Source organism: Danio rerio, chromosome 13, assembly GCF_049306965.1.
Source record: "Danio rerio strain Tuebingen ecotype United States chromosome 13, GRCz12tu, whole genome shotgun sequence".
NCBI classification, from domain to species: domain Eukaryota; kingdom Metazoa; phylum Chordata; class Actinopteri; order Cypriniformes; family Danionidae; genus Danio; species Danio rerio.
In genome coordinates, this window is record NC_133188.1 from 10,651,486 (window position 1) to 10,668,928 (window position 17,443).

At 34.9% G+C, this 17,443-nt stretch overlaps 1 protein-coding gene and 1 long non-coding RNA gene across 2 annotated transcripts in view; one reads left to right on the forward strand and one right to left on the reverse strand.

Moving 5' to 3' along the window:
• The window catches only part of LOC103911981 (uncharacterized), a 79,304-nt gene extending 67,974 nt beyond the window's left edge, over positions 1 to 11,330 (reverse strand). Inside the window, exon 1 of the long non-coding RNA XR_663166.5 lies at positions 11,187 to 11,330. This is a non-coding gene — a long non-coding RNA (uncharacterized lncRNA). The remainder of the gene's footprint in view (positions 1 to 11,186) is intronic.
• Positions 11,331 to 12,130: 800 nt separating this feature from the next.
• On the forward strand, positions 12,131 to 15,002 carry six2a (SIX homeobox 2a). The gene is given in 2 exon segments (NM_131783.2): positions 12,131 to 12,943; positions 14,206 to 15,002. Coding segments are annotated over 2 exon segments (867 nt in total). The 5' UTR covers positions 12,131 to 12,383; the 3' UTR covers positions 14,513 to 15,002.
• Positions 15,003 to 17,443: the final 2,441 nt, after the last annotated feature.

A 17,443-nucleotide genomic window follows, 5' to 3' on the forward strand; every position in this document is an offset into this window, starting at 1 on the left:
AGAATTCATGCAGTTACAAGTTATTCTACCAATAATATAATTTATAGACATTTCTTTAGTTCACTTTAAAAAGTGTTGTCTTAATTATTTCAGAAACAATAAAACATAACATTTTAATGCATTTAAGAGACCTTTCTCAGATCTACATTTCATACAGCTGATTGCTGACCAACATGATGCAGGCCAACAACTCACTGCAGTCAAATGCCTCAAACATTTACAATTACTGGGTTTCTGTCTGACATTTATATCATATATGGGCAATATCATTTTTGTTTCGGAAATAGCATGAGCGCAAGTGTGATACTGATGTTGCACAACAGTTCAATAACCAAGAATTAATAGTGTTTTAATGTTTTATTTAACACAATATTTTCTGTTTTTAGCAATTAAGCATGCCTCCGATCAACACACATTTTTAAGCAGTGTTTTCAGAATGAATGTGCATTAGAGCAGTTTACTTCAATGGTGAATGAACTAGTCACTTGAATAGATAGAATGTATGACTAACTCAAAAATTCAAAAATGAGCCTTCTGTTTATTTTAACCTGTATGATTTGATTTCACTTGATTTAATATAAGGGACGTAAAATAACTATTGGACTTAGTCCAATTTGCTGGGCCATTGTAGGCTTAGCCTTCATGTATATTAATACCTTCTAAGACACTTTTCTCATTCAAAACCATAATTAAACATTTAATTTTATTTTGGGGGTAACGTTTCAGCTAACTTATGATCTCCAATTAAATTGTGATTTCTAATAATTACAAGGATAGTTCACTCAAAATTAAGAATTTCGTTTCCATTTACTCACACTGAAGTGATTCTAAACTTGTTTTATAAATGTATTTCTTCTGTTGAACACAACACAAGATATTATGAACGTTATAAGCAAGCAACCACTGACACCCATAGTATGAACGAATAATACTATGGAAATATCAACTTGCTTCAAAATATCTTCTTTGGTGCTGAAGAGAAGAAAATCAAACAGGTTTGGAACTAGTGGATGAATAAATGATGAGAGAGTTTCATTTCTGGATGAATTATCCTTTTAAGTGCTACATAATGCAATTAATTTGATTGCACATTTTATTTCTTGAAAGCCCTAATTTATATGCTTAGCCACCCTTTTGGTTACTATTGGTCCTATGACTGTTACAGCCTGTAGGGTCTTGTGAAATAAGTGAAATCATTTGATGTAACGAAATGGAAAATCTTTTTATCTATTCAGTGAGAGTGAAAGATATATAAAATAACATTGCACAGAATGACTTTCAATGTAATAGACAAACTTTATGGTTGTAAAACTGTTTTTTTTTTTAACCTAATCTGCACCTAATCAGTATTTCTTTACTTGTGTAAATGTGTGCACATTTATATTTATAAATGTTTTAAAATATTTTCAGTAATAATATTGACTAATATAAAAATGTTCATATGATTTATTTACAATACAGCTTGTAAAGGAATATTTTCTCTCTTTTAGTAGAAATATTATATGAGAGACTTGCTTTGTTTACCAAATAAGTGATCTAATTGCATTTGCATTGTAAACATTAAATAAAAGTCCCTTTATTAATACGGGGTCGCCACAGCGGAATGAACCACCAACTTATCCAGCAAGTTTTTACCCAGCGGATGCCCTTCCAGACGCAACCCATCTCTGGGATACATCAACACACACATTTACACACACACAGTCATACATTACAGACATTTTAGCCTACCCAATTCACCTGTACCGCATGTCTTGGACTGTGGGGGAAACCGGAGCACCCGGAGGAAACCCACGCGAACGCAGGGAGAACATGTAATAAATAAAAGTTAAAAACATATTATTTCTTATTTAATATATTAAGCTTTTAGTTACGATACTCCCAAAATCATTTCACATAAATACTGATTTTGTCTGGCCCTACTAATCAGACATTGGACTGTGCTGAAGAAGTGTAGAGGTCCTTCAGTGCAGCCCAAACCAAACCGTCCCCCACCAGGCCCTCACAGGAAGCCTCTGAACAGCTGCTTAGACACTTGTCTGGACTGAATTACTGCAAGGTGCCTTTCTTTTTGCTTTTATTGATAATATTACTGTAGTTGATGTAAATATGGCTTTGGCTGTTGTCTCTATATCGGCGTGGGCCAAGGCTGGTCGTCAGACCAAAAGTGTGACCCTTGTACCTCCCTCCCTCTGGAGTCACGCTGGGTGACAATAAATATCCAAATTCTCTCCTTTCTATTTTTTTTCCTTTTTTATGCTTGCAATTGATACCTGGTCATGGCTTTAAACAGAAGCATAAATTACCGTTTTAGGCTTTATCTTAAATGGATAGTTCACACTAAAGTGAAAGGTTTATATCTTTTATGAACATTCATACAATCCCTTTAAATCTTTGCTGGGAAGCGAGAAAACAAAACTATTCTACTTTAATTTGTACGTTATTATTATAGTGCCTCTTTTAGGCTTTTTTTTAAATATTGCTTTTCATGCAGGTTCTGTCTAGACCAAAAAGCTGCCCAAGAACACACCAAATAGATGAAAACCAACTTAGTCTACAGAGCACATTTGTACCTGCGTGGGAGGACTTTTCTTTCTGTACCCTCGGAGGGCAGTATCTGTTTTCTTATTCACAATGGGAAACTGAAACTTCCGACGTGTGTGTGTAAAGTGTAAACAAAGCAGCAGTTAGTACCGTTATCACAGTAATTGTCACTCACCACGGAGGAATTTGCTCTTGCAAATATGTCTGATAATAATAATAATACATCTAACAATCCATATTGTTTGCAAATATTTGGGAAATATAGTGACATTACAGCCGGGTTCTTTGTGATCCTTGAATTTTGACTTGAATTTAGTTGCTATGTCACTTCACTCATGCTCTGATTCATTGCTAAATAACCAGTCAGAGCACTCTCTTCAATATGGACCCTGATTCTACATACTAAATCAGGCCAACAAGCTCCAACGTTAACCCGGCGAGAGGAGACATGTTGAACACACCAAACCAACAAGCAGGACCGACTGACGGACCAATGAAGACCAACGGCCCACTGTTGGCTTGTTGTGTCTTGGCCTTTGAAAGGAAGGAATAATTGTCAAAACGAGTCATCATAAATTCTAGTTTCACTCAGTGACTTATCCATGTAGATTTGTAACACAATTACATAACCCTAGCCTGTTTTTTATTGGCAAAATCTACTTTGCCTCTTCTTGCGACAAACAGCCATATGCCAAGAATTCAGAACTGCTGTATGTCCTCCATTGTTGTTTAAGGCTGTTCACATGCTGTGTCTAAATGTGTGGAAAGTTGCTGTAGTTGCTCAAGTGTTTCCTGTTGCTTCATCAGCAAAGTGTGGATTTACTTCACCTCAAAAACAAATCTTATACACAAACTGCAAATAATATAGACATGAGTGCCCAGCTGCTGATGGCTCATCTTCACTTTCCTACAGATACTGTTTACTAACAAGGTGACAGTGCCAAATATTGGCCTGGCATATGTATTACACCATTTTTGTCTTGTTTTCATAGGGGTGTGTAAACATGGATAGATTTGGAAATGTTGACATTAAACTTTTTGAAAACGCACAGGAAAACATATTTTTGGATACATTGTTGTTGTGTACATGTTAAGTCTCGGTTTTAGCACCTGCTTAAAGGTGCTGTATATAAGTTTGACAAGAACTAGGTATTGCAGTGTAAATTCAAGACTTTTTAACCCGGCCGCTTCTCTGACAACTCCATGCAAACACAATGTGCCAAATTGATGACACCAATATGAGCAAGCGTGTCTGGCCATCAAGCCTACACCATAACTCCACATGACCTAATGAATCTTTTTCTTGTTAAAGGGGTTTTTGCCTAAACTATCATCTAAAATTTCTATTTTAGAAACGGTTTCTGTTTCTTCCAGCTGAACAACAGCATAAACTACTATGAAAACTACTATTACCACAGGTACTGATTATGTGCCTTTTTCAGCGTTAAATGCAACCAATGTGAGTTTGAATACCATTTTATGTGACTTGCATTGCTGTATTGAAAACAACAAAAAATGTTTACCTCAGATCTTGAATAAATAAACATGTAAAAATGAACATTAGAACTGTGACTCGGTGCAAATCAAAAAAATAAGTCACTCAACGTGTATTTTTAATAAGGTTAAAGAGGTTTAGTATACAATACATACATTTTAAAACTTTCTATTTTGTTGAAGTGCAGTGAGTGAACTATTCTGTGCTTCTGAATGGCTCTATTTAAATGTTTCTGTCATATTGCATTGCGTGGGGCCAGTCAACTTGCTTGTCTCTAGAATTTTGTCACATTGTGTGTTGTTAGGGCATAGTCTTACAGTGTATACTGCTCAGCTAAGGTTTACATTTGTAATATTTATACTACCTGCGAACTAAAAACCACCTAAAGTGGATTTTTATAATTTGAAATCTAAGGCTCATTTCAGAAGATTCTGTTGTCCTCCAGAGGTCGCATTTTCAGCTGAGGATGCATACACTGAAGCAGTCTTCATCGCTGAAATGAAAAATGGCGTGTTTTCTACCAAGGCAACCCAGAATGCTGAAATATAATTGGGTGTTCTGGCATTAGGCAGGTTATAGAGATGTATAAGCATGTTCACTTAGCATGTTTCTTAAATATCCGCAAACATAAGGGATTTTTATGCTTTAGAGGAGTCAAAAACTTACATGCAGCACCTTTAATTGATTCGTCATTGGACTCGGGTATAAATTGAAAGCTTTAAATTAACACCATTGTTCCTAAAACATGTACAATTACTGAGGATTGATGAATCCTGTGCATCTGAAATTCAGATATATTTAGTTTCAGATACATGGTGTAAGCAGTAGACCAATCACAATAGGCTGTGCCATATGACCAATCAGAGAAGAGTAGACCCACAAAAAGGTGGGGTTTAGAAAGATCTGATCTCTGAACAAATCATTACAAACTTCTTAAAAAATGAGGCTATGTTGAATATGTATGAAAAATTTAAGTCGTTTTTTTTAACCATGGATGCATGTAAACCTTTTAAAAGCTACATCAAAATCCATTAAAATAGCATAATAGGGACCCTTTAAATCTAATTTAAAATACATTTGCAATGCGATATAACAAATATGCCATTTCCCTTTTTGTGGAGGATTCTACAAACATAAAAATAATTAAAGCTTTATATATATATATATATATATATATATATATATATATATATATATATATATATATACTGTATATTTATTTATTTATTTATTTATTTTTCTCAAATGATGTTTTGGATTTTTTTCAGTATTGTCTATAACGTTTTTTTCTTCTGGATAAAATCTAGTTTATTTTATTTTATTATTTTGGCTAGATTAAAAAAATATTTAAAAAAAAAAAAAACATCTCAAGTATTATTTTTTTAGATTGTCAACAGAACAAACTCTTATGTTTAGAAATGTGCTGAAAAACATCTTTCTATTAAACAGAAATTCGGAAAACATAGGGAGCTAATAATTCTGGATGGATAATAATTCTGACTTCAAATATCCGTACATCTCACCTTGACACTGTTTGTAAAAAGCTTATTTCCACATATCATTTTGATCAAAGCTTCATAGGACCTGCTAAGCTCATCTGCATGGTGATCATTACAATGCAGATATTACAATATCTGTAAAGCCAGCTGTTCATTCTGCTCTTGGTCATCTGTAATACATACAGACACTTCTGTCTTCAGTCATGAAGGCTTTTATCTGCCCTGACCTGTGGGTGTAAAGTCCTGTTTAATGCGTGACTGCTGAAGACTGATCTACTGTCTGAATGTGTGCCCCAGCTACCACACACACACTCATGAATATGGTGGCGGAGTCGTTGCACTCTCGCACAGTATGTTTTTTTCACTGTTGTTAGCAAGACTACATTTTTTTGAGCATTCTGCCTATCATATTACATGATGTACATGCATACAAATATTTCCCTACTAGTAGAACAATGTAGCTGCTTATAATTATTACAACTGGCTGGATGAGTTAGCCGTCGGATCAAAATGGAGAAAAACTGATAGCTGCATTTTTCTACAACACGTTTTTGTGTAGTCTATTTTGTTTTAAAAAGTGATTTTCAATTTCAGATTCAGATTAAAACAAATGATTGTTTTTGTTATCTCAGATGATTTACCCAAATTGTGCTCGCAAATTATTTAACAGAGGGAAAAATAGTGTGTGCTTATTGAGCTTCAAAATTTTTGCATTCCATAGCAAACAGTATGTGTGTAACATTTGTTTTTTATAAAATAAAAAATCTAAAAATTTAAACAACTTCCAATTTAAAAAACATCCCATAATGTAAGTAAGTTGTCATTTAATAAGAATATGTCAATAACTCAATTTTGACAATAATGTCAGATAGAACCTTATAATTCTAAGGTGAAGAAATGTCTTATTGATGCATTCAGATAAAATTAACAGCAACTATAAATGTCATGGTTACATTTATAACACAGGAAATATAAACAACTAAACAATACAACATTGTGCTGTCAATCATGTGTGTACCAGTTTCAATTTATTATAGAGATTATACAGGCTCTAAAAGATTACGGCTTTAAAAAGCTGAATGTTTGGCATATGCCCATACAATTTACTGAAAAACGATCTTTATTTATATATTTATCTATATTTAACATTCTCAGATAACACATTTAAATATAAATATATATTATAATATACTATAAAGAATTTATTTGTGTAATTCTAGTTTTAATTGATTTAAGTTGAAATCATGTTTGATTAAAGATTAAGTTTTAGTTAGATCAAGTTTGGGAGATATTTTGAATATAAGCGACTGAAACATTATGGATTGGTATTCTCCACTGGAATGGACACATGTAGCCATCCGTCAGCTGTGTGTGACTGTGGGTGGCCTACACTGACCAAATTATTGTGACTTGTATTCAACTGACAGTAAATCCACATGATGAGCCTTTCCAGCACATCAACACAGATACACACAATCATATTTTATCATATTTACAAAACACATACTTCTAAAAATGTATGAAACTCATTTTAGATGTTTTTTTTTATTATTATTCAGTTAATAAATACAGTTGTATGCATATTATTATGTTATTAGACATGGTACTGTTGTGTATCTATAGTTCTTTATTCATAAGCCCAAAACACTTTAATAAACAAATAATGTGATCATGACCAGTGCTTTCTTGTTGATGTTAATCTTTTTAAGCAACCACCCCCCACCCCCCAAAAGACTCAAACTTTATTATGTTCTCTTTCTTTTTACAAATTTTCCTATGTAGTGTGTTGCGTGTACATTAATATAAAATAAAATAAATTATGTTAGTTTTGTTTTATTTCCAACAAGTTGTGCATATTATTCTGTGCTCCTGTGTCTCTTTTATTTATTAATTCATTCACTTATTTCCCTTGTTTCCTGTCAGTATCAACAAGCAGCTAAATGTATAAATAATCAAAAACACGCATTAGTAAATAAAATAAAATTGAATAGGTGAACAATGCCATAACACAAAATGCCTGAAATATGCTTGTTTTTCTGAATTTTATCAACTGGTGTTGATGAAAACTAATGCTGACCTGAAGAAGTGCGAAACAAGGAAAAAATTTGAGGCAAGTAATGCAAACATATGTTCTTACTTTTCAAAACCAGTAAAAAAAATAAAAAACTGAAGTCAAACTAAAAAAAAAACCTTTGGAAAAAGCCTCCTCTGTCGACATCAAGTAACAGCCACTTCTCAAAACTTCAATACTGTCAAAACTCACCTCACTAATACCACAATTTCATTTCATTAAATTAAAGTTTACCATTCTATGAAATATTTTTCCAACCCCTTGTTTTATCACATTTTCATGTATACAATATTAAATATATAACTTAAAATAGCTAAAACCTAATTACATATTTATTACATACCAAGCAATTGTGAGGAAGTAGCAAAATACAAATAACTTATTGTATCGTGAATAAAGGTTTGCATTTACAGGTGTTACTTTAACCTGAAGATCAATCGTAGCCATGTACCCAAAGCCAACGATATGTAAACATTTGTACACACCTCTCACCGAAATGCAAACAATTGCCATATAATCTCTACAATGTGTGGTTTCATTTAGGTCCTTAGGGAAAATTAGAGGATTAGTCAGCAAATGTAACCAATGCATGAAAAAGTCTCAGTAAAATCGCAGGTATCAGATAGCATTTGATGTATAACTTGTAAAACTCTTCACCCTAAAATATATTTATATTGTTCTCTTGGTTTTGTAGTTTAATAAACGAAATATTTGTAATATCTTTAATTTTCGATTTATATTCAACGTTTAATTTTACTGATAAAAAATAAACTTTTATTTGTCCGCTGCACTTGCTGCTTTAACATTATTATGATGTTATGAAGAATTAACCTTTGCATAAACAGAATTTTGAGTTAATATTTTATTTGCATTTCTTTAATCATAAATCAAGCAAACTACTGCTACTGTATAGAAGACAGAGCAGGTTCTCGACAAGTCACGCGCGACCCCAGTCACCAGGGAAAACACAAATCATCAAGTCATGCGTCACAGTAAGTTGTGCACCAATAAACAGACCTATCTCTAATAGATTCGTGCACGACAAAGGCTACTTACGTGTACGGAGGTCAGAGAAGGTGAAATACACCACCAAAAATAATAATGCCGCCAAGCCGGCTTTTGAAATAACGCACTTGTTACCCGACTTTCGTCATAATGGGTCATCATCAGCCTAAGTTCAGGAATTATCTACAGCATTAAAATTATTTTCGTTTCCAGTCGAGTACAATGTTTATTAACGGGTTGTTTTTATTTTTATTTAGGCAGTGGTGTATGTCATTTTTTGTTTATCTGTGACTTAAAACGGATACCTTAAAAAACTATGCCAATGTTTATTCCAATATACAGCCTATATATTTATAAATATGTTAGGCTATTTGTCCTTTAACTCTAAAAATCAAGGGCAGATTTAAATCGGCTGCAAATTTGTATTTATTTATTTATTTGTTCATTTATTTTGGTTTTATAAATGCATATATTTTATTATTTATTAAATGTTATTAAATGTATTGTTCATATTTGATTATTCAAATAATCAAAATGATTTTTGTCTATTCTTAGTATCTTAACAATGAGTAAACATTAGAAAAAAAAACAAAAAATGGGTTTCGAATCAAAACTATAGCTCTATACTTTTATAAAGACAGGCATTGTATGTATAGGTGATTTAGCCGTTCATTATTGTGTCAAATACAAGCCTCATCTCCAATTTTAAGCGGTCTTTGTTTTTAGAAAAGTACACATGAGTGTTATAGCAAGTGTGATTTATACTATGCACACCTCTGCGACTTGTGTTTTTTCTTATTATTAAATGCAATTAGTTATCTATTTCGCGCGGAATTTTAATGCATTCAGTTTTTTAATTACTGTGGGTGTCTTGTTTTTCTTCCACCGAACCGCACGCTGACACCACACGTCTGGGTTTAATTCTTACTATTCCCGCTTAACATGACATGTCTGAAAGAATGTAACTCATCTGGTCTTATGGTGCAAGCCGCGGAGCAGCCGCGCACTGCCGCCACCCTGCGCTTTCCAGAGAGGAAAAAACATCTTGCAATAATCAGTCCAATTAGTGGAGGTCGCGGCTGCGCGCTCTCCGGTTAGCTGTGGGAGGTTGTCAAAACAGGGGGCGGCTATTAGACGAAACGCGATCCCCATTCATCAGCATTGTAATAATCACCATGCAGACGAGCAGCGCAGGTCCTACGAAGCTCTGATCAAAATGATCCGTGGAAACAAGCCGTTTACAAACAGTGTCAAGGCGAGACGTACCTTGATTTGGCCTGTCACTGACATACCCCCACAATACAAAAGCATCCAAAATCCTTTTAGTGTTCGTTTCCATTGCTTCGCTGCATTGTTACAGCTTCATTACAGTGTCACAAGTGGAATATAGATAAAATAACTCACACGATCACACAATAAGCTGGCCTCTATGCTATAACGACTATAGATTATGTAAATGTACATAATTTGGGACAAGAACTTTTTATTTACTCTCAGCAACAAGCCGATATTGGTATATTGTGAATCAAAAAGAGCACTGAACAGCAAGTAAAGATATTCAAGCAACAGGTTTAATGTTTTCTCACAGCAAAGTGCAATTGATGCGACATCTAAATAACTATTTGAACCCTTTCCTTGATAAGTGCAAACAGCTCTACTTTTATTTATGTAATGTTCATTATTTATTTTGGATCAAAAACAGACATTTACACTGCGTAAATTCAAGATTTACACAAAAATATTTGGATATTTGTTGGATTTTACGATTATTTTGCTGCTATTTTATTTTATTGACTATTTTGTGTATAGTTATAATAATCTTGTTAAATTATTGAATTTGTGATGTCTTAATCATATCGCAAGATTGTATTGTCAAAATGTCTTAAAACATTAATTATTGATTAATTTATTAATTATTTTAGCATTTGTTCGTCAAAACTTATGGAAGTATTTAAAAAGTATATCTTTGGGCGACTATAATACGCGAAACAATTAATGAGATGGATGGGATGGGTTATTATCCTAACGATACATGCTTTGACGTGTTTTTGGATAGTTTGCTGTACAAGCTCTGAAGTTTCTTCACAAACAAGCCACATCACAGGCCTTCGCGGCACCACAGCAGTATACGGACATCTACAAAGCGCAACGACACACCAGACCTTATACTAAGCAATTTTCTCTCTCCCTTACATCGAGGCTGACATGCCTCAACAGCGTCAGCAGTTTTATTTCGTGTAAGATGTGATTTTGCTGAACTTTCTTGTGGCCTCAAGTATCATTCAGTTGTAAAAGGAGTCTACCTGGTGAAAATAACTTTGTTTCTAAGCCACTGTACACGTTGAGTTAAAGTTCATTCTAGAGACTGTGACTGATGATCTGCCAATAATGACGTGCTTAATGGCAGGTCATCATTCAAATATGCGCCTTTCTGAACTGTCGCTTACAAACACCTACAGTTTTACTTAATTGACTTGCAAGACAACAAATCAACCGAAGTAGCACATGTATGCGCAAACATAGATTTAGTGTCTAAACAGCATTTTCAATAATTTTCAATGAGTTGTCTTACCTGCTCAAACGTCCCTCGCAGTGTTTTCAGTGCCTTTGTGGTGTAATACTCAATCGCTGTTCAATCTAGCGTGTATCCTTGAAAACCGCTATATACTACCTAAAAACGCCCTCCAACCCCGTTCTACTCCAGTCCATAATGTCTGGCTTCCACGCGCGTGCACTTTGAGAAACATACCCCCTTGTTTGTCTTCAACAACTGTTAAATAATGCATAACACGGGACAACTGGTCCGATTAAACAGCCACTGAATTGAAAACAAATGTAAACAGGACAAAAAAGACTGAAAGTTTTTGCTTATAAAAATGTTTGTGTAAATCGTGACTTTCTTTAAATGAATTTCATTATGGTAATTCATAAGTGCTGCTTATTAATTAGTGAGACATAGTTTATGGATTCTGGGGGTTTTCCGAACTTTGAAACATAGTTTTGGTGTGATCGACAAGTTACAGAGAGAAAAGGTGTGCATATCCAGGGTGGATTGTCTGCTTATGGTCACTCAAACATTTGGTTTGGAGAGCGCCTGGTGCGCAGTCTTGCTCCGGTGCTCTCAGCTCAACTTCTGCTACCTCACAACCTCACAGATCAGCGCTCTTTGGTTGCTAGAAGTGTCTGTCAAACCCCGGGTAAAAAAATGTAATATACATGGAAAGTCGAGGCTATATTTCGATGTCGGTGGGCGGGCTCTAAATGAAGGGAATAATCAGTCAGCCAGCCCAAGGAGCCACCTCAAAGCATATCAGGTTACCTTGAATGACAGCGTAACCATGGCAAATAATTTGACTAAAACTATTGTCTTATCCTCATCATCCCCGGGTCAGATAACCAACCAATCACCGTTCACATAATCGCTTTTCTTGCCAGCTTAGAATAATATTATTAAAACAAGAGAGCGAGGTCCTTCTTCGGGAGTGCGTTATGCTGAAACGACATAGAAGAGGTGGCGAGAGACTCGCGCAGGAGGAACAACTTTCTCTCGTCTGCTATAGATGGATATACGGTGTGCATTATGCTTGTTTGAACGGATCTAAAGTTTTGTGCCTCTCTTCACCCGGTGGGATTTGATTCCATCTACTCAAGAAGTCTTTCTAAATGTTTGCCTCCCAAGGGTTACTTTAAATCTCTTTAAGGACAGTCCAAGTCATCGCTTAGATAGACATACAAGTACAAAGAGGGACGTTTATTTTTGAGACAAACCATGTCTATGCTTCCAACATTCGGCTTTACGCAAGAGCAAGTGGCGTGCGTCTGCGAGGTTCTTCAGCAGGGTGGAAACATTGAACGTCTCGGCCGCTTTTTGTGGTCTCTACCGGCTTGCGAACATCTCCACAAGAACGAGAGTGTGCTCAAAGCGAAGGCTGTGGTCGCATTTCATAGGGGGAATTTCAGAGAGCTTTATAAGATTCTCGAAAGCCACCAGTTCTCCCCGCACAACCATCCGAAGTTGCAGCAGCTGTGGCTCAAAGCGCATTATATCGAGGCTGAGAAGCTCCGGGGCCGCCCTCTTGGGGCTGTTGGGAAGTACCGCGTCCGAAGAAAGTTTCCGCTACCCCGCTCCATTTGGGACGGCGAGGAGACAAGTTACTGCTTTAAAGAAAAGAGCAGGAGCGTGCTGCGGGAATGGTATACCCATAACCCCTACCCTTCCCCGCGGGAGAAAAGGGAACTAGCTGAGGCAACTGGGCTAACAACGACACAAGTCAGTAACTGGTTTAAAAACAGACGACAACGCGACCGAGCAGCGGAGGCGAAGGAGAGGTACGGAATTTTAGTTTGTTGCTTTATTAGTGTTTAATATTATTAAGTGTCTAAAAGTAATTGGAACGCATTATATGCATATATTCGTGCCGTGCAATGTGACATCAAGTCAGTGGTGAGTGTGTAAAAAGTCCTAAAGTTCCCACAGATGGATGAGCACAGTCGGTACAAATGTCATCCGTTCTCTGTAATTGTTGATCGTTATTTTTGTAATAAATAGTTCTCCATGTCATTTGTAATATGCAATAAAAAGTAGGCTGCTGTTTGAGAAAAGCAGGCCCATGCTTACGGGAAAAGTCTTAAAGCCCGTGGTGTGTATTTTGGTGTAATCCAGTTTGAGGGAAAAATAATCCGCTTTTAATTAATGGTAATGTTCTTCGAATTGTAAAAAAGTATCTGAACATATTCTTGTTATGAATGTGTGCAGTTGCAAAGGCTACTCCTTAAACGTGTCTTGTTTCACCCGCAGGCGAGCTAGTCAAGTTGAAACCACAATGTAAACCATTAAACTAGCTCATACGTTTCCCGATACTTTATCCTTAATTAATACTTTATGAATGAACCTTTAATTGACACCTTGTGATTTAGAATTTAGATAAATCAGTTTGTGACGATGTTTTAACCGACATGATTTATTCCAAACCATATAAATAATTATGGCGTAGACGCAAGAAAAGTAAACTTTATCAGTTAATTTGTTTGTCTTTTATGTAAATTTAATACCGCCAAGAATTAGGATGTGTAATAAGACTAATGTCTGATGCAGAGAAAAAAAGGTGCACACTGTTATTATTGTTACATATATTTTTATGGAAATATTCTAAAGTTTAGTCTACGCGAAGTCGTTAGTGATGGTTTATTCCTATTGGCTTTTATTTATACTGTTTTAACATTTTAATAAAAAAATATTTCTCACCTAAATAACCCACTTTCATTAAGATAAAGGCTATTAATAGTTGTTTTAGATTTGTTTGAGAAAGCATGTTGCATAATTATAACTATTTGTGCAAATTAGCTATTAAGTATTATTATGTTGTTATTGTTGTTGTTGTTATTATTATTATTATTATTATTATTATTATTATTATTATTATTATTATTATTAGAAGAAGAAGAAGAAACAAGTGTCAAAACTAATTATATAATTCTATATTGCATCTTAGAGGTAACGTTTTACACCAAATGAAGTAAGTTTAAATCTGACATTTTTAAAAAGTTGTCGGATTTTCTCAAACCCTAACTTTACCTTTTCATTTTTACAGGGAGAATAATGAGAACTCGAACACAAACAGTCACAACCCATTAACGTCCTCCATGAATGGAAATAAGACTATTTTAGGAAGCTCGGACGACGACAAAACACCGTCTGGTACTCCTGATCACACCTCGTCGAGCCCGGCTTTGCTCCTCACGTCGAACTCCGGGCTTCAGTCCCTGCACGGCCTCGCACCTCCACCTGGTCCCAGCGCCATCCCAGTGCCTAGTGTTGATTCCGTGCATCACCACCATTCATTACACGACACTATACTGAACCCTATGTCATCAAACTTGGTCGACCTTGGCTCTTAAACGTGGACCCTTTCAAAAGGACGCTTGTACGTGAACGTTTAGCATAAATCATCGCGAGATGCGTATAAACACAAACAAATGAGACAAGGAATGGACAAAGAAAGTTGGGGATGTTTGTCGGCTGACCTACTTGCAAAGCTGATATGGAGGGCCTTGATAGAGGTATTTTTCTGGAATGTAATGTCCTCGAGGTGTTTAAAAAAACTAATAAACGTCTTAATTGTTGATATAAACATTATTTGATATCGTTATTATTTTAGATTGCAATTGACCCAGGACTCCTCAGTCGCATACTCCTATTATTTACATTTATCCTTTTAAAAAGGCAGCATCGTTTATTTTTATTGGGATTTCATTTTAATACCAAAACAGCATTTTTAACGACTATGGGCATCTCTTCATTTTTATTTGTATTTTACTTTTGGAAAGCGACTGCATGTAACCTTTGGGATCAATAAACAGTAAATGCATTTACTGAGCAAAACAAAAAGGTTTGAATGTTTTTTTGTTGTTGTTGTGCATGCTGTGCATTGCTTTTTTGAGCAGGTGTCCTGATGTAACATTGTTGGGTCCCTGTTTACAATAATGACATTTATCTGGTCGCGTGATGATACCCAGTCAAAATCATTTAAAATAATTTCAAATTGTGCTTTTGAAATTTGCATTTATTTCAGTTAGGTTTTGAATTCATAGCGGTCATAAATATTAAGTTTAAAATAAACTATAACTTTCTGCACTAAAAACATCCACCAACAATATTTATTAATCTTATCTAAATGCTTATATTGTTTTACCCACTTTTTATTTCGATATTTAAACTTAACAGCACAATGTGTCAACATGCAAAGCTAGCTGATGTTTTGTTTTAGTTTTCATGATTAAAACTATATTCTAGTGCTTGTTATCGAGCACATTAGGCCTACTGTATGCTTTTTCTCAGCACGGTGGAGGAATTTCTTTCTCTTTGCTAACGACTCAATTGTGAGATAAACAGATTACTCTATTGTATGCATTATTAAAACCCTGTCATTGAGATAAAATAATAACGATTATTTTAATAGGCTACTTTCCTTTGTCAAGTCATACATTTGATAGAATGTTTTATTATTGCTAATATTATTATGTTAGTTTATTTATGGACGGACTTTAAAAAGCCTTTGATAAACTTTATTTTACCACTGCATAACAATAACTGCTCAACTTTTCAGTAAAAGATACTGCCTATATACACCCTCCAACCCCAGCCAACCCTTATTTCAGGTCATGCAATATACCTAACGGTTTTCGATCAATCACACTTCTCCAAAAGACGTTAATGGGATGTTTCCTCTAGGCCACATTTCTCTGTTTAGAGTATTTACAATTTCTTTCAGGGCTATGATTTTATTTTCGCGAATATATAGACTGTTTACAGTATTTTATCTGGAACTAAATTGGTTGTATACACGCGGAGTCAGATTAGTTTTCAAGTCCCGAGTTCAGACGCATTTTTTTTTCAAACAAGGTGGTAGCAATTATTTTGAGTAAGCCCATGAACCAACGTGACATTAAGTGTGTTGCAACAGTATTCTCAAAAACAAGTTTTGAATCCGCAGTGAATTGGGTACAATAGGCTTATTCTGTCCATAACTCAACAAGTGTCTATATTGCTGTGTCTACATATGCTTTAAGAGAGGCAGACAGGTTGTAAAAAATTCGGGCATACGATGTAAAGAAAAGGAATAGCTCTCAAAGTAGAGAGGCTAATACGCTATAAATGCAATCTTATACGCTGAGTTAATGCTGGAAAGCTGGTTTATGGGAGACGTTTAACGGCCTTGCAATTTTGTGTTAGTTGCATTCCATCAACAGCCTCTCTTGTTGTTGCTATCCCTTTCATTTTAAAACTGTTTGCTTCCAAATGCAAATGTATTACAGTTTGCAGCTTGAATTTTCACAGAATTATGCGTTTATTTGTATTATTTGTTTTTATTATTTTTGTTCTGTTAAAATACTAGTGTCGAGGCGAAGGAAACATGGATGGGTTAAAAATGAAATAGGCGCTGGTGGCACTTGTTTTTCTAGACAATAACTGTACATTTACATATTCTTTTTAATATATAAAACCTTTGTTTAGAGTTTACAATTATTTAAGTACAGTTCGATTGAAAACTTGCACTACCGACCTTAAGCAAGACTTTATTATTATTATTATTATTATTATTATTATTATTATTTCGGCCAACAATTTTATACTTCAGATGGATTGTGCGAGTCTACATTTACGAATCCTGTGTTTTAAAACTTATTAACTAACATAGAAGTAATCAACAATGGCAGATCAAAATTGTAAAATCGTGTATTATAATCGAAACAACGTAGTTCAGCGTTATATATTTGTTCTTTGGGTCTACCATTTTTATAAGTTGGTAAAACATTAAAAATCCCAGTGCAGATCACTATTAAATATCTACTTGCATCGTCCTTGGGGGGAAAAATATTTAAACGACATTACTTACATTGGTCTCTATAGGCTACCTTGCGACCAAGAATTGACTGGTCGAGAAATGTTAGAGTAGTCTATATAGCAAACAAACAAACAACAAACAAAAAACGGCTATTGTTTACGAAATGTTAAAACATTAAGAAACTCCATTTAGGCCTAAAAGGAAAATCGTCAGTCAACTCGCTTTATTTCAATTATATCCTAAATATTATTCTAAAAACATATATAAATGGTTGAAATCTAGGAAAATCGGCGCATCTAATGACTGGGTAGGCTTTAGGGAAATATTATAATCTTAAGTCAGGTGTAGGTTTCTTCGAGATGACAGTAGCATTTTTGGTTGACAAGATCTCTTATTAAATTGCAACTCGGGCGTTGGTTAACTGATTGTGTCTGTAAAAGAGTACACACCAAAAACTATGCCTTAAACTTCTACAAATAAGTCG